Genomic DNA, 27,377 nt, shown 5'->3' with positions numbered 1-27,377 from the left:
GAGGTGAGGGAAGACTGTGTTACAGTGCATTGATATCATTGATATCATTGATATCATGCAGTTATCTCACTCTGGCACTGCCCTTCTGAGATTCCTGAAGTGCCCTGTAAATTATGGGGAAACACCCTCTGGGAGCACTCAGATATTACCACCCCCAATTTTATGAAGATTCAGAGAATTTAAAGCCACCATAATGGGTATTTAGACCTAAAAATCTGGTGTCTATGTAATAAATTTTTATATTTATTTGCAGAGATTCTGAATGCTTCCTACCTCCAGAAACCCAGCACATTGTGTAACCCCAGAACACAACCATAATTCTGGGGAACAGAGATATTTCAGAAAGCCAGAAGATGTCTGTTTGCATCTTGGTGGAGGGGATTTGATTACAGGTGCATGATTTTTGCAGTTTTGCTCACATACAGTGAAAGTTGGAAAGTCACAGTTGGAACTCAGCAATTTTATTGTTTGTAAAAGTACACATTGTGTGCATAGAAAGACTGCAAAATAAAACTGAACATAAACCATCACAATAATATTTTGTGCAACCCACTCTAGCTAATAAATATTACACTTACCCAAATATAAATATAACCTCAGAAATGCCAGCTAGCAGAGCAATATTGCTGCTCCTTAACAGCAATGTCCTCATGCTCAGCAGACCCCTGGGTCCTTCAAGGATGGTGGGGGCAGTGAGCTGAACTTTTGAGCCTGCAGACAGTGTGAGGAGATGTGTAAGGCAGGAACTGATGCCTTGCCCATTTCCACATGCCTGAAAAGATATTCTGGCTCCTAAAAGCCACCCTAGAACAAGGAGCTTGAAAAATATCAAAAATTAAGCCTCCTTCTATGAATAAATAACTTGACACAGGATATGTGAGATCATGGGATTACATTATTTCCTAGTTCCATTTTTGTTGGCAAACATACTTGAACCTGACTTGTGTAAAGACAGGAGGTTGTTGTTGGAAGTTTGCATTTCAGGGTTTTTTAAGCTGCTGTCGTGTAAGGTTTGCTCATGTTCTCACCTGCCCAAACAGAGAAGCATCAAAAATACATATTGCATGTCTGCACATATCATCTGTGAGCCCTCTTGACTTCCCTAGTGATTGTTAATGCTTAGCAAAAAGTCCTGATCTTATTTACAAATTCTGCAGGACACCAACACCCACACTTTGGGTTTGATGTCAGTTATGTCAAAACAGTGTCTCTGTCTTGCAGTGAAGCCACAGATTTTAATGGAAATGCCAGGAGATGGATTTTGTTTATACCTTCTGCTGTCACCACATAATGTGGAACTCCTTGAGGAGGAAGAACCCAGGCACACCATTCACCCTGGACTTTTCTTTTGGTCAGTGCCTTTGTTCACAGAAGAGATGGAGAAGTCTTTGCTTGTGGTGGTTCTGTTACTTTTTAAAGTTCTCATGATCACTGGTGCACTGAGCACATACTCTGCATGTTTTCTGCTCCTGGCTCCCTCCTGAGCCCTCTGGCTCCTTCCTGCCCAATACAGCAGTTCAGGGATAGATTCCTGTACCTTTCACAGGTAATCAGATCCTGGGACTCTGGACTGGGAACACATAACACTGCACTGCTCACTCCTCCATACTTTGTTCAAAGAATCTGGGTGGAGGTCACACATTAATTTTCTGATGTAGAAAGACTGAAGAAAAAAAATCAATATAAACATTCAGCTTTGACTTCCTCCCTCCAAGAATGTCTTCATTTGCATCAGAGTCCCATTTTCCCACTCACTGTACAATGCAGTTTGAGAGAATTTCAAGACTCTTCAGCACATACATTTCTTTTTCTCTTCCTCCACACACAGACACCACTTCAGCTTACCAGCTATCCAAATCCTGTTCCTGTTATGCCACAGTTGCAGGGAAAATCATGCAAAGGGAAAACAAAACCACCTTGAAATACCAGCATCAGAAATGCAGTCACTGAATCCAGCCTGCTTCTGTGTCTCCCAGGCTTATTCCTGTTCAGAGCTTTCAGGTCCAGCCCACTCTGAATTAGAGAGCCAGGGAAATGTCTAAACATTCCTCCTCAGTTAAAGAAAGCTTTTTTTTTTAAATCTCCCTCCAGGGAAGACCTTCATTTGGGAATTCACAGAAATAGAACAGCAATGTAAGATCTCTAAATTTTGAGATTGTCTCTTCAGCAGAAACACCCTTGCTGGACTGTGTGGTACAAGATCCATGCTCAATAGTCACTTCTGGTTTTAAGATGCAAACCACACTCTTGGCCAAACCAAAGCCTGTGTCTGTCTAGGCTCTGGAAGGCCTGGGGATATCTTGTCTGTCTGGAAGTACCAGCCTCTGCCCTCTCCTTGTCCCCAGGCATATGGCAAGTGTTTATGGTGAGAGGATTCCTGTTAATGCTTTCTTGGGGAAAATCCAGCCTTCTCTCTTCTCAGAACTCTCTTGGCTGTGCTGAGCATGCAGTGCCATGATTACACATCAAACTCAGAGATTTCACTCAGCTGAAACAGCAGAAGAGAAAAGGATGGCCGCTCATCTTTCCCCTGAGCAAGGGAGAGAAGAGAGAGGAAGAACATTAATGTCAGCTGGAGAGGAATGGCAAGGTTAGCAAGGAAAACCTTGGGAAGAAACTGAGTATTAACAAAAATACAATCTATTCCTATAGAGAAAATGCCACTGGAAGAACCAACTTCCTTCTGTGCAATGTTTCTTTTCTATTACCAGTGAACTTGGCTTGGTGGACACTAAGTACCTTGTAATGGCTTGGCTGTCATTTTTACCTCCCTTAGAACTCAGCCCCACAGATCCACAGCTTTCTTAGCAAGGAAACTGTGGAATTAACTTGAGTTAGGTGCACTACATGGGCTTCTCAGTGAAGTCAAATAAAAGGCAGAGAGTCCAGAGTTTGCTTGCTAGTGCAGATGAAAGCTACAGTGCTTCACCTCCAGGATTTTATCTTCTGTTAGCATGTGGAGTGCACAAGTCTCTCTCCTCCTTAAAGCCAAGGGGAAGGGAGTTACTTTCTTTGGGAATTAGGGCTCTCCAGTACAATACTCACCATCCTCCAGCAGTGGCTCATCACTTCATAAATTGCCTTGGAGGCCAGCTTGGGTTTGTAGAGCCGAAATCCTGCATTGATTTCTTCCACCACTTCTGCATTGGTGCGATTCTCATAGGGGATTTTACCCTCACTGAAGACCTCCCACATCAGCACTCCTAAAGCAACCAAACAGGAAAAAATCACAAAGAGGCAAATAAAATCCTCATCAGGGCCACTTTCCACCTGCTCTTCTCTGCAGCTCAGCATTGGTGCAGTTACTTGGAAAAGCATTTTCACTTGGATTCTCAGTAGACAGCTGAAAACCCAGGCTCTAACACAGCTGTACAGTTTGAGGATGCCAGCCAGGATCTCTGGTGCTCTCTGAAGCATCTCTGTGTTGAGTCTATGAAGGGCCTGAGCACCCAGCTCCTGCTGTGCTACTCACAGCCCACCCCAGCAGTGCACAGCTCCAGCCACAGCTTCAGCCAGCAAAGGGCAAGGGAAGCACAGAATCCACAGGCCCAGACTAGCAAAGGTTATAATCCTGCATTATTTACTGCTGGCCCCAGGGCTGAGTGGCACCCCATTGACTGTGAGCTGTGCACAGCACACTGCCCCATTCACTGTGTGGGCTGGAGAGGGGCCAGGCCCATGAGTGTGCCAGATCCACAGCCCAGGGGACAGCCTTTGTTATGGCTTTGGGCAAAAACACACAGCACTGCCCTTATCTGTGAGGGTCCAGAAGGGAGACCAAAGAATGGACACAAATGGTCAAACAATGCATTGTGGAGCAGGAAATGAGGTGAGAAGTGTGAGCAGTGAAATAACATTTTCAGATCGGCATAAAGCAAATGGAGTCAGCAGAGCAAATTTGGAAGGGCAGGGGGTTTGAGTGAGGTATCAGTGCCTCAGGAATGACATGAAGAAAGATGGAATGCCTAAATGTCTCTCCTCTCCTCTCCTCTCCTCTCCTCTCCTCTCTGTCAGTGACTCTGTTTTTCTTGGACTCTCCTGCTATGTCAGCATGAAACAGAGCTCATTATTTGGTATTATACAGAGTTGCACATGTATAATACATTAAATTGGCAATATTTGAAGAGTTCTGAAGTATCTAGGTAGTGTGATTTTTTTCCTTTCTTTCACTTGAACGATTTAGGGTTGCTTTTCTAAGCCATTATTCAGGACAAACACCCTTGGAGTCCAGAGGAGAGTTGAATGAGGAGTGTTAAAGAGAGTTTACTTGAGGACTGAGCCCCCTGTTTTTCCCAGCTGGGGCTGTTGAATTTTCTCCATTTTGACAAGATTTCCTTACCGAACGACCAAACGTCAGATTTGGTGCTGTAGTTGCTGTAGGAGAAAACCTCTGGAGCAGACCACTTGACTGGAAACTTGGTGCCTGTGGAGCTGGTGTACTGATCATCCAGGACAATCCTGGAAGAGGAAAAGAAGGGGGAATGCTGAGTGACACAGCCATCCTGTGACAGCCCCAAGGGACAGTGCACAGCCCCAGTGCCTTTACCTCGACATCCCAAAGTCAGACACTTTGACCACGTGGGATTCCCCCACCAGGCAGTTCCTGGCAGCCTGCAAGAGAACAAGGTGCAAAGGCATCAGGCCAGAGCTAAAACCCTGTCACAGCCACTCAGGGGCTTTTATCCTGGAAGAGCAGATCATGCTTAAGGAAGGAGCATCAAAGTGACGTTGTGCCATACAAAAAGGACAAACCCCTGAGCTTCTCATGCTTTCTGTACATTCTGCATCATGATCCTGTTGCCAGAAAAGCTGTTCAAGCATCACTATGATAGGCCCTTGTTGCCCAGAAAGGGTGGAACAAGACCCTAAAATAGTCACAGCTACTCACAGTCATTGCATGCCTAATGAAACTTCAGCAGTGACTGATGGAGCTTGACTGAAAACCCCTTAATTAAAACTATTTTATCATCAGTGCATGTTTATACATGATTTATGCTAGAACAGATCTTTTTGTCATCTGCACTGATTTTAGACATGAAGAGTGATCAGTACTGTGACTCTTGGGGAGCCAGAGAGTCCACTAGGAAAAAAAGACAAATGTTATGGCTTGTTTCTTCTCTCCCAAAACCAGTTAAGGGGAATAGATTGATCAGTCCTCCAGGGCTTGTTTGTGGGTTTTTTTCCCCTAAAGTATTTGTGCTGCTTTTGCAGTGAGGGCAGATACAGGATCCCCTATAAACAGACAGGCAGGAGAAGTTTGGAAGCTGAAATTGAGGAAGAAAGCAGAGGAAAAAAGCCCCTCTGGAGCTAAGAAAATTTCCATATGGGACCAACATACCAGGTCTCTGTGGATGACAGAGTTTTGTTCCAGATAAGCCATCCCTTCACACACATCCAGGCACATGCCCAGCAGGGTTTCCTTGGAGAAGCTGCCCCGCTGGCTCCTCAGGTAGTCGGACAAGCAGCCGTTCTCCATGAACTCGAACACCAGGCAGATGGGAGCATCCTCAAAGCACACACCATAAAGCTGCACTAGCTTGGGGTGAGACAGCTTCCTGTAGGGCAGGAAGGGAAGGTGGGGAAGAGGCTGAAATAGGCTCAGTGCCTGCTATCCTCACAGCAAGTGTGTTATATACAGCAATTTATGCCACAGTGCTCCCAGCTAACTGCAAAGGCCAGTGTGCAGTTTGCAGATGTGCAGACCAAGGACTAAATATCATCCCATTTTAAGGGTAGTGGTCACCAAAAGATTTTTCTGTGTGGAAAACCATCCAATCAAACAAAAATAAAATCAATTTCTGTCTGTCTTGTGGGGAGGGAAAGGCAAAAAAAATACAGAAAAAGTCAATAAAACCAAAGACAAATATATCCAATTGTGCAAAGCAAAACATTTTACAGGTAAGGCTTTTCAATGAAATTGCCTTTAAGTTTTAAGAGATCTGAGAAAAACCACTTTGCTCTCGAAAATGCACCATCAATTATCCTTGCCTTCCTGAATAGCAGAGATCTGGAAGACCATTCTGGATATTGATGGACTTGGAAGCACAGTAATTCACCTACACTTTGATTTTCCTTCCTTCATAGCCACCAGAGCTCACCAGTCTATTTACTATTAAGATACACAGCAGATAATCCAAGTTTGAATTCCCTACTCAGATTCCTGACTTTTGCTCAGCATTATGAATCCCACAGGGTGTGATTGTCATGGTGAATCTACCACTTACATCAAGACTTTGGCTTCCTCGATGAAATCCTCCTCAGACATTGCCCCTTCACGGATGGTCTTTATGGCTACTTTGGTCTTGTCCAGCAGGTAGCCAAGGTAGACCACCCCAAACTGACCACTGCCAATCTCCTGCACACGGGTGAGCTCAGAGGCATTAATGACCAATTTTCCTGTTGGTTGCAAGGAAGAAAGAGTAAGGACTGAGCAGTAGAATGCCAAACCAAAAGCTTTTGTGGGTTAAACACTGAGGCAGGACTCCAAGTGAGACTTTTTGGCTCTCCCTCAAATTGCCTGTCTGACCTCTGATAGCTCATTTGACTAGTCCATGCTGCAGGACATGTTCAAGGGTAGGAACAACAACATCCCCTTTCTCCCTCCTTTGTCTTGCCTAGCCAGTTCTTCAGGGAGGATTGTTTTTACCATGCTTATGTGCAGTACCCAGCACAACATGGGGCTTGAGTTTCTTTGAAGTCTCCAAGAATTACAATAAAGATGATACCGGCAAAATTCTATTGACAACAATATTCAAATGAAGGCATCTTTCAGGAGGGACTCAGCTTTCATCAAATTACTCTATGCTCCCATTTCCATCCCATTTGTTAAGCATTCATTTTAGTATTTAATGTTGACTTCAGTGAGACCCTGGGGTTCTCATCACCTCCCTCAAGGCACTGCACGATCAGTTCACTCCTTTATCAACAGGCACAAGAAAGATGACAAGCTGGTGAGCAGTGCAGTTCAAAGACCTGAAGAAAGCCATTTATTGTGGCTGCAATCACACAAATATTCCTCAATATCCGTGGGGATGTGCAGGATCACCCAGCCAGCCATCCAGGAGTGTGATTCCCATGCAGTGATGGCAGAACCTTACTATTGGAATAATACCAATATAGCAGGATGGGATGTGCCTGAGCTTGTCTGGCCCTTGCTGCTGAACCAAATAGTGGCACTGTGGTGTTTCACCCCAGAGACACTTTTAGCTGGCTGGGTGTGTGGTTTTTCACCCCAGGGACACTTTTGGCTGGCTGGGTGTGTGGTGTTTCACCCCACAGACAGTTTTGCCGGGCTGGGTGCTGCAGTTGGGCACGTGGAGGCAAGTCCAGGCCTGCAGGAGCTCTGGTGGCTGTGGGATGGAGCTTCCCCCTGTAACAGGGTCTGCTCCTGGGGTTTCCCTCTGTGGAGAAGCTTTAAGGTGATGGTGAAGGAAAGGAGTTGGTTCTGATGGAGGGTTTGGATCCTGAGCTTTATTCTGGCCCTCAGGCCTCTGAATGCAGCACCAGCTCCAACAGAACTCCCTGACCCTGTGGTTGCTGTTCCTTTTAACCCCGGGGAGAGGGCAGGGAAAGGGTAGGGAGCCACCAAGCAGGTACAGGAGAGGAGATCTAAAGGGACAAAGGACACCTGGATGGGCCAATGTCCCCCCAGGGGCAGAGAGCATCCTTTGAATCTGCCAATCCCTCGATGCCCTTCTGGAATGCCAGGATTGACAGACAGTGCTGGGCAGGGGGCAGGGAGGAGAAAGGAGAGGAGACTGACACACCTGGGAGGGAATTATCAGGGGAGGGACCCAAGGCTCTGGGATAAACTGTGAGATCACAATGCAACACCTTACCATAGCTGAGCCCTGCGGTGATGGGGGCCTGTTTCCTCCAGGAGGAGACCGCGTATCGCAGCCGTGTCACGAGACCTGGGGACATGGGGACAGCTCCTGTTACTGCACAGCCATGGCAGCCTGGCTGCCACCACCCCAGAGGGCAGCTTGGATTCTGGAAGCAGATTTACTGCACTGAGTTCTCAGCTCCACTTGAGGGCAGCTGAACCTCTGTGCAGGCTCTGGTTTCCTGCCTGAGAGAAGGAAGACAGTTCTGAGCGCTTTCAGGTTCTTTCCCATTTTCACCTCCAGAGCTTTGAGTTTCTGTAAACTCTGATGAATTTCCAAATGATACTTGGTGTTTATAGGGTATTTTTGAAGCCCAGTGTTTGCCTTGGTAGTCTTGGACTGTAGGGATGGGAGTCACCATGTCTGGTTATGGATACTGGCCATGTCCTTGACTTTGTGTCAAATCAAGGCCCAGGGATAGATCACCTCCAGAAGACCCTGAAGTGTATTTCCAGCAGATAGCTTGGCCTGGCAGCAGTGATACACCCCTATGGCTCTCTATAACACATCTGTGTTGGCCATGGTCAGCCTTAGAAGGACAACCAGAGTGAGGATGTAATGCTGGAAGCTGGCCTGAAATGCCCATTTCAGAATAAGTGGGAGAAAAGGTGAAGCCATTTAACACTTCCTAGTAAGGACAGAGGGCTTGGGAGCCCTCCTTCATTCAAAACAGTCACCTGGCAAACCAGCAACACCTCTGTTCAGCTTCTCTCACCTGCTGCATTGTGCTGGTGGTAGTTGATGAGGTCAGGGATGGAGTCAAACACGTGCTTTTCTGCCAGGTAGTATCTCTTGGGAAAGTCAGTTGTCTCATTGATGTGATAATGCTTTATAACAGGATTGTTGTCCGTGCTGAAAAAGAGGAGGTTTTCTTTGAGAGAAAATAGCTTGCAGCAAAAAGACAGGGATTGGGGTATAAACAGAAACAAGTGAGCAGAGGGGAGAACCTTTCCCCAGAAAGAATGGGGGAGGAGCAAGGAGTGAGCTGCAGTTGCTAATGAGCTCTGGGTACTTGTATGTTCTCCCTCTCACTCGCAGAAGGTCTCATCTCGAGAGGAAGGCTGAGGTTTCCTGATAAGAGAAGGTTGTGTACCAAGTTTCTCTGCCTCTTCTTTGTCAAACACAACTTTCTGCCCCATCACTGAAACCCCTTCACTTGCCTTGCACTACCCATCTCTGGGTACAGCTCACACTGACCCCACTGACACTTCAGTTCAGGGGACAATGCCATCAGAATGACAACCCCAGTGATGTCCAAAGGACTATTTATGGGCACATATTTAGATTCAGGGAGAAGTGGAGCCTTTAATACACTTTGGGACTGGCAGCTGACTCTTCTGCCTTTTTTGGAAGTGTTTTCCCTCTATCATTTTCATGAGCCTTCTGCTCTCTCGTTATAATGCCAAAACAACTATGCAGAGATTACACACTCATAGAAGCCATTTCATTGATGTAATTGATGTGAAAAGCTGCTGAGCTCAGCTGTACCTCAATGCTTTGGTGAAAACAGAGACTGTGTACATGCCAGGCTGCCTTGAATCTCTCACCATGAAGGCCCCTTCTCTACCCTGGAACAGGAGCAAAGGAAAGAAAACTGGTTAGAGAGATAATGGAAAAAAAAAAAAAAAAAAAGAAGTAGGCTGGGGGCAAAGCTGTGCTTATTTCAGCCCTGTCATGAAGATGTGCTAAACATATAGGAAAATAAAGAGCCATCACCCCACTGACAGAGCCTGGTGTGTTCCATGCACAGCTCTGGTGGCTGCCCAGGGCCTGCAGGTCTCTCTTGGGTGTTAGGTCTTTTTACCTCAGCTTCCTCTCAGAGGAAATGACACTTAGGCACTTGTGCTGAGTACATGTGGGTGTGCCTCTTTGTCCCTCCAAATCTCTCCTCTGGAAATTCTGAATCCATTGACTGCCCTCAGCCTTATCTGACAGAACACACGTTCAATGAAATGTGTGGCCAAGTGGAAAGGCAAACCCCTCTGAGTGCTTCCAATGGAGTGAGCAGCCACAGAACAAATCACAGTTTATCCAGCACCAGAGAATCCATATGGGAGTGTAAATTATCATTTACCAATGTACCCCAAATTGGAAAACCTTGGACATGATCCTGCCCTTTCATAGGTACACCAGTCATCCAGTATCTAAACATAAATGGGTAAGAAAGCAATCCTCCTGCAGTCTGGCACTCACAGAACAATTTTTCTTTTTAAAATTTCACTGTAATTGGTTTCCACTCATCTGAATGCTAAAATGCCTCATAGGGCATGATCCCACTGGCCCAGATAGATCAGATGGCAAAGGAGATTTAACATCACAGTTTGGCTGGAAAGTGCTGTACTGACCTATATATTGGTAATAAACCCCACATTTTTCTTCTGTTTGCAGATAAAGAAGATTTTCATCTGGCATCCCAAGTGGCTGATTTTTTTCATTCCCTCCTCCTTTGCTTTACATGGTAGGTTTCCTCCATTTTATGTCTTCTACCCATCCACAACACTTGATGTAGAGTAAATCCACCAAGTGCACTCTGCCTGGGCCTCCTTCCCTAGAGCTTTGATCAGCTCCAGCTGAACACAGAGGCTGAGCTGCTCCTGCATCCCCAGGAATGAGCTGCTGGCTGTGCAGCTCAGCCCAGGTGGGATCAGCCTGCTGAGCTGTGAACTTCCAGGGTTGGCCCTTCAGTGTCTGCACAACATCTGCACCACCACACAATATCTGGCACAGGAAAGCCCTGAGAAAGGTCTCTCTGCTGCTGTAGAAGCATTTCATCACATGCAGTGAAGGCTTCAGGACTGGAGGTGGGCAGGTTTTGGAGGCAGCGTCCTGCCCAAGTCACTCTGAGCTCTGTTCTTGCCCTTCCGTTCCCAGCTGACACCAAACCTGGCCAAAGATCACTCACAAACTTGGCCACATTTCTGGGGGGAGCTGTGAGGCTTGCAAGGCTTTGAACCAAAAGTCTCTGCAGCCACATGGGGGTAGTTACCACAGAAAAGTTGTACTGGTAGGACTGAAAGAAAAAATAAGACCACTAAACCATGTGTGGACTTTTTCTCTAGTACTTTGTATAAGAATTTTTAAAACAGCACAAAATTGCTGCTATTTCCATAAAACACTGCTGTTCCAGGAAGGAACACTTTATTTGTGTTTGTTAACAGGGCCACCTGCTAATGTAAGAGCAGATTTAAAAATTAAGGTTGTGTTTGTGTGGAAAATTTGAACAAGAAACTTATTCTTTGTATTTTCAGCACAGTCTTCACTGGAAAACTCTGGCTCAACTGAAAAATTAAAGATGTGTGCTTTCATGCACACACACAATTAAAAAACCAAAACCCACAGCCATACTTTTGGCTTTCACCCAAAATACTTCAGCACAAGATTGGTTAGATTTTCAGAGAGCTACTGGCATCCACAGGCCTCCTGCAGAGACAGAAAAGATGAGCTAAAATCACAGTTTTCAGCTGGCACAGTGCTCTGAAGCAGTGTTTTCCTCCAGTCCCAGTTACTGGGTGTGTTTGGATGGCACAGCTCCATCCCTGCTCAGCTGATGGGGATAAGGGGGGGGTGTGCTGGTGGTCCTTTATCTCACATCACACACTAAGGGCACAAACAGAGCAGGAACCCAGGGTTCATCTCTCTTGCAGGCTTTGTTTGTCATTAATTAATTATTATTTCCCATCCACCCCGTAGATAACACTGCTTTACCTCATCCCTGAGCAGTGTTTCTGCCTTGCTTCTGCTGATGTTCTTATTGTACCACCTGAAAACATCAAAAGACTCCAAGTCAGCATTTCTAGGCCAGGAAAGTTTCTCCTGAGAAGCTTCTGAATGGAGCATCCCCAGGGTGGAATGTCAGGTGGGCTGGGGGCATCTGAGGCTTGTAGCTTCAAATCCAGGGTACAAGAAAAACACAGGCACAACTTACTCATAAACTTGCAGATTCTCAGGTGATTTTTCCACCAGGTAGCTGCTTGGCACATAGCCTTCATGCCTGTTGAGAGGCAAGACAAGTGTGAGTGTGCTGACAGACAGGATTTTCTCTGCATCTGTAGGAGTCAGCCTTGAAAGCTTTGCCTGCTCACTGCATGATAAAAGTGCTGATAGGGATGTGTTGAGTGGGGTTGCTGGAGAAGAAAACAACTGATTGTGCCTCTAAACTTGGAGAGTTTCACAATTCCCCCCCTGTGTATCACTGCAAATATCAGTCTGAATTGTTTATTGCTGTAAAATTAACTTTCAGGTTCTTTTCTTCAGCTGCCTGAAGCAAAAGCAGATGGAAGAAGGTTACCATAAATAACCTTCCATCACTTTTCCCCTGTAAATAAGAGGATGCTTTGCAAAAGCTGAACAAGAGGGAATAAACATGTATGTTAATGGAAGAACAAACTGGAATTACAAAGGATTTTCACACTGGCTGTTGAAAAGGGACTTACCCATTCTTATCTTGAATCAGCCACCAATGTTCCTCAGAGCTGTCAATCACATAATATTCCTCATTATACTGTAATGTCAGCTCCTGTGGGTTCTGGGCTTCATAGTCATATATGGCTATGACCACTGCTTCCCTTGGGTCCAGCAACAATTTCTGCACAAATTAGGCAAAAGACTCATCACAGTCACATTAATATTAATCTTCATAAAAAGCAGTGTCATGCTCTCTAAAGTGGTATTTTTCTGGCAGCACTGGTGTACCCTGGGTTTAAAAGCCTCAAAGCACCCCAGACCATTTAGTGGAGTGTGGTGGCAGCAAGAGAATCTTTGGCACTTTCAAACAATGAATTTCATATAAAAATTTCAGTTGCACAGAAAATACCCAGGGAATGTTATCTCAGGTGAAATTCTAGGTCACTGCACTGTGGTGAACATTAATAAGGACATAGTCCCCACTGGTAGTTAATCACTCAGGGCAGGGCACTAAGGACAGCATCACTGCACTCACCCAGTTATCTTCAGGAGTGGGAGGAAGAGGCTTCTTTGAGGCTGAAAAGAAACCAAGAGAGATAATTTGAAGTAGGTGAGGACAAAACCAAGGGAGAAACCACCAAGGCCATGAATTGATACAGGTGATACAAACCCACTGAACAGTGAGCTTTGGACTTTGAGAACAAGACCTGCCAACTACACAGTGAGTCTCAGCAGGGCTTGGAAACTGGGGTACAGATCAGTTAAGGCATCAAGGTAAAAAATACAAGGTAAATGTTTCTTTGGTGAAGAATGATTGACCACTTGTGTTCATTTTCAGGAGACAAAGTAAAGATTATGCTTGGCCATTGAAACTACAGAGGAAATATGGTTTTGTTTGGTTTGGTTAGAATGCACTCTTGAATGCATTTATCTCGAGAAAGTTGTTATGGCTTACTGACTGACCACAGCTGATCAAGTTCTCAGTTCTCCATCTCATTCCAAAACCAGCTCCAAGGATCACACAGAGGAAACGTGAATTCAAAAAAAGAGAATTCCACATACAGTAAAAGGTAAGCCAGAATATCCCAAGAAGCCAGGAACATGTCTCTTTATGGAAATCTAGCATAATATTTTTGGTGTTCTGTACAAAATAGATTCAATCCTTTACTATTGCTAGAAATAAATATTTTTCATGTCAGGATGGTCTTAACAAGTCCCTTACCATTTTTGGTGGGGTCATATACCACACAGCCAGCTGCCATCTTCTCTGTCTGAGCACAGCATCTCCACTTGCCATCCAACCAAAAGTCTGGATGACACTTTGAAGCCAAACTGTTGTTGTATCTGATTTCTGAAAAACATTGGGGGAAGAAAAAGAAGGGGGGACATGAATTTATTTGCATCCACATTCATTCTAGAAGTCATCTAGAACTAAATGGAAATAATCTGCTCTTTGAAGAATTGTCCAAAGGAGGGGGCAGTCTACAAATGTTGAATGAGATGAGGTGATAAAGTAGAAGCTTGGAGTAGGAGAATAACTGATTGCAAGAGTTGGTGCATGAACTTCACAATGTCTCCATCAGGCACAATGTTTTCAGGGGGAACAATACAGCAGCAGTGCTGTAAAACAGAAAAAAGCTGTGACAGAAGCCTGGTGCAGTTTTTATGTAACTAATTGACACCTTCCTCACATCAAGCACTCTGCTTGTCTCTGCCCCCAGTGTTGGTTACTGCAGCACCATGTGAGTGAACCACAGCACGATTCAGGAGGTGAACAGGAAATGAAAGCTACCCACAAAATGTCCCCTAATAATCATGGTTCTCTAACAAGGTTGTCATTTAACCAAAAAAATCTCTTATTAAGAGCTGAAAATTTTTCTGTGTAGAAAAGGTTATTTTAAAAAGTTAGCCACAGGAAAATCCTCATCTCTTCCTGAAGAAGAAACCTCAAATTACAGTCATTTATTAAGAGTTTATTCTAGAAAGACACAAATGACAGAATCCCAGAATGGATCAGGTTGGAAGGGACCACAGTGGGTCTCTGGTCCAGCCCCCCTGCTCAAGCAGGGTCATCCCAGAGCATGTGGCACAGATGGTTCTGGAACATCCCCAGGCAGGGAGACCTCACACCCTCTCTGGGCTACCAATGCCCAGTCACTGCACAGGGAAGTTCTTCTTCATGTTCAGGTGGAACTTCCTGGGCATCATTTCTGCCCATTGCCTCTTATCCCATTGCTTGGCACCACCAAACAGAGCTGGTCCATCCTTTGACACCTCCCTGCAGAGACTGACAGACACTAAGGTCCCCAAATAAACCATCCCACATCCAAATTTCCCATGCCTGCTGAAAACACACCAGATTTACAAGCATTTCGATTTTATAACCCACTACCTGGGTTATAAACACTTTGCTGAGATTGGAGACACTGACTCCTCCTGCTCATTTTCTCTGCATTATTTGTGGCAAAGCTGGTCAGACATAAGCCACAGCTGGGTGGGCAGAGAGGTTTTTTACCTTCCTTCAGCGTCAGGACCCATCTCTGCCGGCTCTCGCGGTTGGGGGCAAACACGTAGAGGATGTAGCTGTCATGGACAATCTGGAGAGGGGGTAAAGAAAAGAGCCAGCCATGAGAAGCAATCCCAGATGCACTGGTCACAAGGGAGTCAGCCAAGGGAATAGGGAGCAGCCCTGTTACCCACAAGCTACGTGCCAAATGATGATGGGGGGAAGTGGAGTAGCAGGGGCTGATCAGATGCAGCTCTTGACCTCTGTCTTGGGTTGGAAATGGGTGAGTGTGTTCTATTCCTATCTGATGGGGCAGTTCTCTTCTGTTCATTGGGCAGTTTTCTTTATCTCTTCCACAATCCATCCTCCCTCCAGGAGATCTCTGCTGTCCATGGCCACTGAGTGTCCCTGCATGGCTGATAAAATTCCATCATCCCACTGGGAGGAGCTCTGCCCAGGGGGAGGAGCCAAACATTCCTAGCTGGATACAATCTGAGGTTTGGAAGATCACTGCCTGCCTTTCCCACTGGATTCCCAGAGGAGCAGCCCTTTCCCACTGGATTCTGAGGAAGACCAGACACATCTACATCTCCAGCAGCCCTGGACCTTCAGAGTAAAACTGCACCCTTCTACAGGATCACTGCTCCAACAGAACCACAGCTGGCACTGCAGGAGGGCTGCAGCCACCATGGAATGGGACAGTGCCACCACCCTGACCCACAGGGTGTCAGATCCTATTCTGACTCTGACAGTGTTGTTTTGTATTACTGCATTTTTTTTTCCTTCCCTAATAAAGAACTGTTATTCCTGCTCCAATACCTTTGCTTGAGAGCTCCCTTAATTTCAAAATTATAACAATTCAGAGGGACAGTTTTACATTTTCCATTTCAGGGGAGGCTCCTGCCTTCCTTAGCAGACACCTGTCTTTTCAAACCAAGAGAACCTCACTGACTTTTGATTATTTCAATTGGAGTAGAGGTTCTGATCAAGAACCCAGTGTTGGGTTCATTAATGACTGCACCATGAAGGAAATGCTACTGAAATACAAAATGAATTGATGTATGGTCAACAGACAGACTCACCTGGAAAGGGTATTTGTACTGACAGGGAATGATGATGTCACTTCTCACAATTTCCACACATTTAATCCTGGAAAGTTCCACTGAACCCTTCAAAGTCCTTTTTTTCTAAAAGACAGAGGAAAGCACTTGGTTGAGGCTAATGATTGTGGATTAAGTGAATAATTAGACCAGACTGTTGTGTCCATGGGAGATTTAGTTTTAATGGAGCAGAAGCAAATTAACTGATTATGTAAGACATCATTAAAAAATTTAGAGAATAATTCTTATATTGGGCATCTCTATATGTATTCCCATACACATAAATATATGCATATACATATATTTCAACTCAGCACATGGATTTTAGAGAACCAGTCAAAACCTCTATTTGAAATTCAGCTTTTACTTTTTTTATTCCAGCAAAATGAAATCCCTTTTTAACCAAAACATAACTATTTTTATTAAATTTTCAGTTTACTAACACCCCTGTTTCATACTGAAAAGATATAAACCAATAAATATTTTATTTAAAAAATTTGGGTACTGGGAATTTCAAAACTATTCATTTCATCCAAAATGTACATTTTTTACTGTATCTGTCTTCCAAAAAACTACAACATTTCACTATTTTTGTTTCATCTGGCTTTTCAGCTAAGAAAAAACAGCAAGGAATTTTGAAATAAATATTATCCTCAAAAAGGATAATATTTGCCAACAAAGCTGTTTCTCTGGCATCCTCTGCTGTGCTTCCATTCACCAGGTGTTTGGGTATATCAGGTACTCAAATAACAGTATGGGCAGTGGGGAAAGAGTAAAAAGAGCAGGCATTCATGGATCCCAGGTGCCTTGGTGTACCCTGTTCCCTCTGGAATCCTCACCCCATGGCCAGTGGCACTCAGCTTTTGCAAGAGAGGGGTGAGGGCAGCTGGTGGAAGTGGAGCTGAGGCTCAGCCTCTGGTGCTTCTGCAGGATCCACTACACGAGGCTGCTCTTCAGAGTGAGCTGGTTTCCTGTTTTGATTAATTTTCAGTAGGGATTAAGCACTAGCTGTCTCCTCCCCTCAGCTTTGGGACAGCGTGTCGGAAATCAGTGAGGTTTGAGAACACCAAAACACTGCAAAGCTGCTGTTTTCCAAACACTGCCAGCAGGACAGAGCCTGAACTTCAGCTGCTGCCTTGGACCTGCCACAGGTTATCACTCACTCAGCCAGGCTTTGGCAACCTTCTGACCCTCCCTTGGGCCCCAGCTCTTTGTGTTTTACACCCTCCAGCTCCCTCTTGTCCTTTTCTCCTTTTGTCGCCACCGCCCTGCAGCTCAGCCCCCTGGCAGCAGCCATCCCCACCACTGTGCCAGCCCCACTGCTGCTCCTCTGCCACTTTCAGAGTTAAATTCAGCCTAAACCAGGGCAGCAGCTCCTGCCTCTGGAGATGGGGGGAGGTTTGCCATAGAGCACTGTCAAACAGCCTCCAAACAGAGAGGCCCTGAGGCTCCCCACGCCTCATTCTTGCACGACTGGCTGGGTATTTTGCCTCTGTATAGCTGGACTTGAGGCAAAAGAGGAAAATTGTTACAGTGTGGTGTCACATTGTTCCTGCTGGCCTTTGCTGGTGCATTTGTGGTTTGTATTTGTATTTGCTTGCAGTTTAACCAGTGTCTCTGGATTTACTGCCAGGACTGTCTCCTGTAGACATCTGCCTGTGTAGCTCTCTGGGGTGTGGGATTCTCCTAAATCAGTAAACCCAAGGCTTTAAAGTACCCCTAAATGTAAATGCCAATTAACTCTCAAGAGTGCTGGCAAGCCTTACAAGGCCTTACTGCACCCCATTTTCACCATTTATTTCCTTTCATTCTTATCTAGTCACTTCTTTCACACTTGGCTTCCTCTGTCTCTTCTTCAAAACCTCCTCTATCATTTGTTCTACCCCAGAGACTTTTACCCTTTTGATGAGGCACAAAGCCATTTATATCCTATAAAAACCTTCAATTTTGTTAGTGCTGAACCCTCCTTCATCTCCTTCCTTTGAAGTCCCGGGGTTTACCCACATGCATTCCTCCCCTGGGGCTTTAGCAAGCGATGCTGTGCCAGGCACAGGCTCTGCTCTTTCCCTGCACACTGGTTATTGTTGATGCTTTTCTGGACTCTGCTGAAAGACAGGGTGCAGCCTTCTCAAGGAGCTTTGTGCAGCTGCCCTGCAGCTCTCATGACCCACTGTGTTCCTTTTAATTACACAATTCAGTGATGGAAGCTCCTCATAATCTCATGTTGCAGCACATTGGTGTGTGTCTCACAGCCAGAGCATTGCCCAGCAGATCCTCAGCTGAAGGGATCCTGCTGATAGAAAGCAATTACAGTCCTCTAGCAGGACAAACAACTGGAATTACCACTCACAAACCAGGCATTACCCAGAAACTGGGCTGGAAACTAAACATATCCTTGCTTTTGTGATGTTTGACCACACTTTAATCCAACAAAAGCAACAGGGCCATTTGGAAGGAAGGGGAGAGAAAAAGCTTCTTAAAAATGGCCTCTGAAAAACCTCAGAGACTTGTTCCTAAAAGGGTGAGACAGAACAGGCTGACATATCTCCATTTGTTGTTTCCAGTCTGCCCAGAGTATAATGGGTAGATGTTTTAGTAAAAGCATCAGTGGTCCTGCTGTGAGCCATGTGTGGAAAGAACCAGGGCAGGCTGCTGTGCCATGGGGAGAAGCACACATGCTGCAGATCAGCCCATCCTGATTTATTTCTTTTGGGCCATGATTTGCAATATATCCATTCTGGGAACAGCTCTGAAAGGAGCCAGGTGCATCACAAGCCCAGTGCATCGATATCTTCATCTTTGGTACTCCCCCTCCTCTTGCCACACAGCTCCAGCAGCTCTTTCATTGATTAATCCTTTGGTTTGTCTCTGCTGCATAAACCAGAGGACTCTGGTGGTCCCTGATTGCTTTAGATGCTGGGATAATTGACCATGGGACAATATTGGGACACAGCCTTACCCTGCAACACAAGGAGGCATCTCCCTGTGCCTGCCTGAGGAATGAGCTGCCTGGCATCTCTCATGTGCTAAAACCAACCACCAGCACTGCTGCTCACCCCAAAAAATGAATCACTTCTCTCCAGCTCAGGGGCAGGGATGTGGAGCTCATGGTGAAAGGGCAGGGAGCCATCAGTGGCTGCTGCAGGTGACACAGGTCTGCTTGTGATCACACTTCCTGACCATGGGCCTTGCACCCTCAGGCTGCACAAAGCTCTGAGATCTTGTGAAATACGGGGCTGAAAGGCTCTGCAGGGAGTGCTTGGGCTGAAGGTCCCTCGGGGGTTTTGCTGAGCCCTACTGCGTTTATCAAAGGGCCCTGGCAGAAGGTGGAGCCACCAGGGCTGGGGGCAGAGGGAAGGGAGAGGAGAGGCAGGGGAGGGCAGAGCCTCATCTCGAGGAGCAGAGGAGGAGACCAAAGGCAGCATTTCTTGGCAGGAAGGCAGCACCCTGTGCTTCATAAAGCTGGCTTGGTTCTAAAGTTGCGTAGCAACTTGTGTCTTCTTTCTTTTGTTCTGGTGAGGGGAAAACCAAGGCATCAAAGGTTCATGTGGCCCCAGGCTCCTCAGCAGCAGTCCCTGCTGAGGGCTGCCCATGCTGCAGCTTGGCTTTCCTTGCCCAGTGGTGTCTGTGTTCACCTTCTGCCTCCCCATCTCCTGTGCATCCCCTCCTGTGCACGGCTGGCAGTGCCTCCTTGGCAGGAGGGTAGGGGAAAACTGATTTATAGCTGGGGTGGAGCAAGGTAGGAAATTCCAGTCCTCAGCAAGCTCAACCACAAAAACATTTCCATCAATGAAAGCATTTCATGACCTTCTCTGTACCATCAGGGTTTGGGGTTTTTGTAAGAATCTGAGCCAAAGTTCATTCCCTGTTTTCACTCACTGTCCTGACTAAAAAGAGCAGTACTTAATTGGTGATTAAGTAGATGAAAGATCTTTGCTTGACCTTGTGTCACCTGTTCCCTGTGTCTCTGCTCTAGCTGGGCTCAGTGCTCAGCCTGAACAGGGGCAGCAGCTGATTTGGAGGATTGTGGAACTGCCCATGGCAGAGAGCTCAGCTGCCTCGCTCAGCTCCAGCCTTTTCAATGAGTGACCTGTTCCTGCCTTTCAGAGTTTTCTTCAGGCCTTGCTGAGCTTCTGAAAGAATTTGGAAAGGAATTTCTTGGTGTAGAAATAGTAACCAGAAGCTTATGAGATATCACTGGAACAAGATGGAATTATTTTTAATGGTAGCCCTCCTGCTAAAGTATTTTTCCACCAACCAAACTACCTGAGCTTGAACTTGAACCTCCTTGAACACTGTGTTGATACAATTACTTTCTATCTCTTATCATATTCCTTATCTGTGGAATGTGCTGTTTTTTCTCATTAATAGTTAGGGTATTATGAACTGTTGAAAACTGGATTCATAGCAACTTTCCCTGGACACTATCTTCATTTGGTATTTTGTGAGTTTTCTCACAAAAATCTGAGTTTTCTCACATTAGGAACACTGATCGATTTGGGGCTTATAGGAAATAAAACAATGTAACTAATTTTTAATTTGAATCCGAAAACTAAATTGAAGAAATTGATTTTTAGAAGAAAGTTGAAAGGGATTTTGCATTTTCTGTCATACTAACTGTTCTGAAGGAAAATTGGAGAGCAGTGATAATTGATGACACTGGGATTTTCTGCAGAACCCTGGTTGTTGTGTTATATTTTAATATCTCCAATGTATTTTGCTATATTTGATAATTAAATCCCTTAATGTGTCTGCTTGTCTTACCTGTCCATCATGACTATTTAATCCTTCAGCTTCAACTAAAAGACTAAATATTTTTCTTTTTACTGCTATTTTCACATCTAAAAAACATGAAGGTGTTTTAGGAGTGGGTGCACTCTGGATGCAGAGTGCACAGAATTGTGTTAAATAACAAAACCATCTGCAACTGGTGCTTGAGATGCCTCCATTCCACTATTTACTGTCCTTACACAGTCCTATAGACCCAATCCAGCCTTGTATTCCCACCAAATCCAATTCCAAAATTCACTTTGGCTCAAGTCCTGTCCACGATGGTTATCAGGGTGCCCATCTCTACAACAGCACAAGTGGTTGGACAAGAAAATCAATGCCATCATCAAGAAACAGAAGGGAAAAAAAAAAAAAGAAAAAAAAGAGGAAGATTCTTGGCTTTCAAATGAGCTTTCTAATATGATGGAAATAAGCCTTTTATGTTACATAAAAGCAGATGGAACAACTCCTGAATACTATATTAGTTTCTTCAAAGCTGTTCTTGACTCCAGCAAAGACTGGGAGCAGTGGATTGCAGTGAATGAAGGATTCAGTGGAAGAAAAGAAGCTAAATTAAATCAACTACATGACATCACTTTTTCATGAAAAAAAAAATCTAAGCTTTAAGGCCAAAATTAAAAACCAGCCAGAAAGGATGAGAGAGTATAGAGCAACAGGCAGGCATTGCAATAAAATAAGTTCCAATGTTGATTACAATATAAAGCAAAGTCAACGGCACTGGGAGCAGAAAATGACCACAATACAGAAGGCTAATAAAAGATAACTTTTAGGAAGCCTCATATTTATTGTTATATCTTCAAATTAGGAGATATTCCTTCCTTTTTAAAGATATAAAAGAAAACATGGGTTGAAGATTTTGCTACATCCTCAATGTTCTCTGACAGAAGAAAGATTTGAGCTTTGTAATTTGAACAAAATGGAAGTGTCTGACATTTGCTGCAAAAACATTGCTCAGAAGGAATCAAAAATATTTATTCAAAAACTAAAGACTAATAAATACACAGAAAAGGACCTAGTAGGAACAAAACTGGGCAAGCACAGAAAGGGCAAGTAGAAAATTATTATAATCATATTCTGGAAGGTAAAATGAGTTATTCTAGCAAAAAAAGAGCTATTTTTATGACCAGACTTTACCACATGTTTGTGTAGTTAGAAAGGCCACAGACACCAGACACAGAGAACCTGCATTTTGCTCAAGGCAATCCTGTCTAGACAATATCACCACCCTGAATCAGGATGCTGCTGCAGGAGTCATGAGTGAGAACAGCAACAGACAGGAACTTTGCAAAAATTCAGAAAAAAATTGAGTAGGTTGATGAAAGATGTGGTATCTCCATCCTTTGAAGCAGTGGCCAATGCTACAGTCAACCTGTCCTGGTGTTGGTGACAGTCCTGCTCTCAGTGTTGATCTTATCCTGGCAAAAAGTCTGACTAACTGAACTTAAGAAGTGCTCTCCAACCAGCATTACCATGATTCTGTGATTTCACAATAGAAACAAGAAACATTGTGACAAACAATATCAACTTCATCCTCCAGCAACTCCAATAATATAATTTGGATTGTTCAAAATTCCTGTTAAGTTTTCAGAGATGTACTAGACATTAAGGCATAGATTTGTACTTTGTCTCCATCTTATTTAGGATTGTATTGATTTTATTGCATACAAATTGATTGAAATGGGTGATGCAGGCAGATGCCAAGCCTGACTTCTTTGTGGGTGATATGTGTATTATTGTTAATAAATTAGTTGGAGATATGCATCAGAAAACAAGTGGTATTGCAAATTCTGGCAAGCAAACAGTACTAGTTAATAAATACATGGCAGGTTATGAAGAGTGCCATATCTAGTCAGATGTATTTATTTGGAAGGTTATATTTAAAAGCACAATTAAATTCCTTTTAGGTGAGGACTGCAGGGGGAAATATCCCTGTAGCCTTTTGGCCTGCTAAGGTGTTCAGAATACACAAAGCAATGAGAAATGGTTTGAATGGCCACTCTAACAAGAAGACCAGAAGGGAGATCTTCAGAAGAAAAGTTTTAATCTATTTACATTAGAGTCTTGGGGAAGAAAACCAAGTTGGATTCTGTGTAGAATAATCAAGGTGAGAGGGACTGGACTGAGGAGCAAAGCACTGCTTTTTGTCCCATGGGTAGCTGGACTGCTGCAAGCAGCCCCACGTGTAGATAATGCTACAGAGCAGCTGGAGCATTTCTGGGATGCTGATAAAAGTCTTTTCAGCCGAGTTTATTCCTTTGTTCTCATGTAACAAGAGACTGAAAGCAGATTTCAAGGCCCACTGAAGTGCCATCTTTGCCATCTTTATATGTGAGTATCAAAGATGGGAATGAAAGAGCCCAGGACAAGGCTGAGTCATTCTGTGTGACCTCCTGAGCATCTGACCAGTGTAGGAAGAATTGTCCTGATGCAAATGAAAAAAGAACTTGGCCTTTTCTGGGTGAGCCTTTCATTGCTGCCTTTATCAGCTGGACTAATAATAGCCCCAAAGTGCATGAAGATACAAAATTTCAAAATATTTGTGTGCCTGAAGTATTCACCAAGGACCATAAGCTGTTGGGTGAAGGGGGTATAGATAATTCACCAGTTCAAGTGCTTTTGCTCCATCTAAGTAAGAATATTTGAAATTCTGTCCCAGACACCTCCCCAAAGGGATTCACTTCTCTGCTGCTTTTGCAGAACAGCAAGTGTACCAGCACCCTGAGAGTTTTAGTGTCTGAATTGTCCATTATTGTAGAGAGGATCAAACTCATTGAAATAGTTGAAATTATTACTCCCATGTGCTTGTTTACCCACATGTACAGTAGCTACAAAATCAGACCCTGAAAAAAACAATTTTTGCCTTTGGAATTGATTTGCATGTTATAATAAAGGGACTTCTGATGTCTTTTAGCAGAGATGGGGGCTGAATACATGTGCCTGTTATCAGGGCTTTGCTTTATGTTAAGACAGCCCTGCATTGTGCACTGCATAATGAATTCCAGAAAACACAGCTTCTTATTGTTGTTCAATTATTGGGGGCTCATTCTCCTAATGAGACATGTAAATATCTTTCATTAACATTAAGGGCCACTGTGTGCTTGGCCCTGAGGAGAACAGTGCTCTCTGTCAGCTGTGGCAGAAAGATGAAAATTACAGTGAAAATGCCATTACAGTTACTGCAAAAAAACCCCTGCCTTTATGAGGCCTGTTGTCTTGACAGCTTTGGGTATCATTTGCAGAAATATCTCTGTAGCCTTCTAGCCTGCTTATTTCCTTGCTTTGGACTGATACAAAATAATAATGTTGTTTTATACCTTTTGTTTAAAAATGCAGAGAAAGGGACAGGGTGTTAAACCCCGTTAATATAGGCAGACTGTATAAACCAGGGCTTAATGCATAAGTGTGTACTTTAAGTCATCCAACTGAAATCAGTGGGACTTCTCAAACTTTTCAGCAGTTCAGTAGTTGTTTTACCTGACTTTGTGCACAGGGTGTTGTTAGTGACTGACCAGGGACTGGAGAGATGGGAACTATACAGTACAAAACTCTGAGTACAGGAGTCCACCAGACAGGTTGGTGAGGGGTTCTTAAACACACCCATTAAAAACCCGTGGTGAAAACATCCCCAGAGATCTCCCTTGGAAAATCCATGCTTTAAAAGCTCAGGTATGTCCTGGGCCCATCCATGTCAGTCCATAGCACCCGAGGATGCTCCCCATCACTGCAGCCAGCTGTCCCTAAACCCCCAGAGCAGGGCCACCTGCAAACTGCCCCTTGGCAACAGTGACAGCCTGCTCTGACCTCTGCCAGCCCAGAAATTATCTGAGAGAGCCCCTGTGGATCAGAGCAAAGCAGTGCCAGGGACTGCACCAGACAATGAGCACCAGATCATGGAGTTCAACACCTGCACGTGGTGCCTGCACTCCTGGGAATGGCACAGCCCATGTGCTGGGCAGGGATCATTGGAATCCTCCCTCCACTGGCTGTGAACTCAAATGCTGTGGGTCCCCTCCATTCTGAGCACAAAACAAGATAACTCTTGCATGGGCTGCCCTCAGCTTTCCTCTCCAGAGCACCAATGGCCTGGCCAAGCAGAGGTCTCACCAGCATGCTCTAATTTTGATTACTGAAGAGGCTAATGATCAGTTCTGGGAGTGTTTCACAGGACAAATTCTTCTCTCTCTACTTTGTGACAAATTCATTTCATGTAACAACCTGATTTTGAGAGAGAAGAACCTGTTTGTGTGAGAAGAAAAATCAGCATTTCATGGAACATCAGCCCTGTGATTACAAATATACCACCACGCCTCGAATATGCACAAGGTTCTAAAGTTGCATGCGTGTTTACCTACGTATGTCTACACATGTATAATATGTGCATTTTAAATATGTAATATATAAGATAAAGTGGATAATACATCAAACCCTCATCTCACTTAAATGACCTTTTGGAAGACTCAGAGGGAAAATTTCCACGAACACAGAGAGTGTGAAGTCTATGCCCCACTGAAAGTCACCAAGTCAGATTTTCCAAACTATTTCAGCCCCTAAAGATGCTGACAAGACACCTACTGCAAAAGTATCTAGTCAGACTTACGTTCAATTCATTTAAGCACACCAAAACTCAGAAAGCATCAAAGAAAACCAGTAGCAAACATTTCTCTAAACACCTACACCTACAGCAAAATCATTTCGATGCTTTTCAAAATTTACCCCGAATCATTAAGTGGAATAACTATAATGGAATTTAAAATCTTACAAAAATAACATTTGAAAAATAGTTTGGAGAACAGACAAAGATAGTCCCAACCCATAGGCAGTCACAGTATGCAGCAATCAACAGTGTCCTGTTTAAAATGGAGGTGAGAAAAACACAGACTAGAAAGTAGAAGGAAGAAAAACATTTCATTGGGCATATTTGAGAGAAATTACATGCAGGTGAAAATGATTGTTAACGTTTAAACCTTTTAACCTTTGAAGCTGGTTTGTAACCCCAAATAGGTTGTGATAAAATATGAGGGCATATTGTGCTTTTCTTTTATTGTTGGGTTCTGTTTCTACTTAATTTTCTGCAACTGAACAAGATCACTTGGTCTGGAGTTGCTAGATCCAAGGCAGCCCAGTTCTTCTCTGCCTACAGGAACAGTGCCTAAGCATAATGGATTAACAGCACGTTCAGGGACTGCTGGAAAACAAGGAAGATTATTTACAACCGTAACGAGGTTCTGCAAACATCCAGCTAAATAGATGGGAATAATTCTCACTTCACTAGAGCACTAAACACAATAGGGTGCACAGATTGACTTCTAATTTTCTTCATATTTAGCAAATCACCAAAATGCAAACTTGGGGAAACAAAGCCTGGCCTGAGCCTGGATCTCATCATCACAGCCCATCTGAAGCTAGCTCTAAAGACCACACATTACATGTGGCAGCTGAATTTATTTTAAAGTGCTAGATGGATCTCCTACCAGCCATCAGCCTGATGCCCCAAAGAAAAGAATGAGAATGAAGATCTGTTGATTATTTTTTCATAGTTACAATCAGGATACACTTGTGACCTTCACAATACGCCTCTCTAGGTCACCCCTGTCCACATGTGAGGTGCCAGGCACAGGCTCACACAGCTCTTACACACAGCCCATGCCAAATTCCTACAATAAAACTAGATCCTTCCTATAAATTGGTAGAGTAGTCTTCTTCCTCCATTCACACCAAATGCCTGTTGATCAGAAGCTCTAAATGACCCATTTGACCAATTTCCAGGGCATGGTGCTGTAGCAAGGACCAGAAAAATTAACAAAATTTAACAAAGATCATCCTTCCCTCCATTAAACAAATTTCATCCTTGCTCCCATTGCTCTGAGAGAGAAAACGACTGACGTACCCCGTGGCGATGCTCGTAGTAAGCCAGCTTGGATTTGGTCAGGACAAAGAAGCGCACTTTAAAGTTGGAGGGTGAAGTCCTTCTCTTCTGCTGGGATTTCTTGATCAGCAGTTCCTGCAGGAGCACACAGTTATTCATGGCTGAGCCAAGAAGGTTTGTCTCCCAGGACATGGGAACTCTGTGCTGTGCGCTCCGTCAAAGAAAGAAACACGAGAAAGAAGGCAGTTAATTTAAAAAAAAAAAAAGGGGGTTCAAGAGGCAGCGTAGGTGCTTTTGAGCTTTATCTTCCCATCTACAGCAAAGCTTCCTTTCTGTCAGACCATAACCACATCCTCTCTGAAGCCATAAGGTGAACTGCACACGTTGAAATGTACGCTAAGGTAAATGTTGTGGAAAAAAATAACACTTGAGGGACATGCAGGAGATGTGAATCAATGATTAAGGATAAATTAAAGGGGTGGGGCATGATTAAGCATCTGTCTCCTACTGGCTCATCTGGTAAACACACTTACAAATGCATGCACCCAACATGGATGTACAGGATGAGTGTCCTGTTCAATGGTAATTAAGAATGTGCATTTTCCATAAAAATACAATTTAAATATAGCACTTAATGTACAGATTTGTAGAGACTTTGCTTAAAACAATGCAGTACCATAGGACAGAAATGAGGACAGACTGAAGCTGTTGCCAGCTGATGCCTATATGTATATATAAATAAAAATAAAAATAAATTAAAAAATAAATATGGTGGTCTTGCTGAAGATAAGATGCAGCAGATATTATAACATTTGTCACGCTGA

At 44.1% G+C, this 27,377-nt stretch overlaps 1 protein-coding gene across 1 annotated transcript; it reads right to left on the bottom strand.

The window, feature by feature from the left end:
• Window positions 1-463: 463 nt before the first annotated feature.
• On the bottom strand, window positions 464-27,377 carry ITK (IL2 inducible T cell kinase). The gene is made up of 17 exons (XM_071443443.1): window positions 26,575-27,377; window positions 15,879-15,983; window positions 14,806-14,887; window positions 13,513-13,641; window positions 12,826-12,866; window positions 12,320-12,471; window positions 11,812-11,877; window positions 11,592-11,646; window positions 9,375-9,454; window positions 8,602-8,738; window positions 7,839-7,913; window positions 6,225-6,396; window positions 5,339-5,555; window positions 4,547-4,611; window positions 4,340-4,458; window positions 3,046-3,203; window positions 464-2,530 (listed from the first exon to the last, which is right to left on the bottom strand). Exons 1-17 carry the CDS (start codon window positions 26,743-26,745, stop codon window positions 2,459-2,461), a joined length of 1,896 nt encoding a protein of 631 aa, XP_071299544.1. The 5' UTR covers window positions 26,746-27,377; the 3' UTR covers window positions 464-2,458.

This window comes from Agelaius tricolor, unplaced genomic scaffold (genome assembly GCF_023055355.1).
Source record: "Agelaius tricolor isolate 1412-34295 unplaced genomic scaffold, bAgeTri1.0.p SCAF_18, whole genome shotgun sequence".
NCBI classification, from domain to species: Eukaryota; Metazoa; Chordata; class Aves; order Passeriformes; family Icteridae; genus Agelaius; species Agelaius tricolor.
Note: the sequence above shows the minus strand (reverse complement) of the source record. Positions and strands in the feature narration are given on the sequence as shown.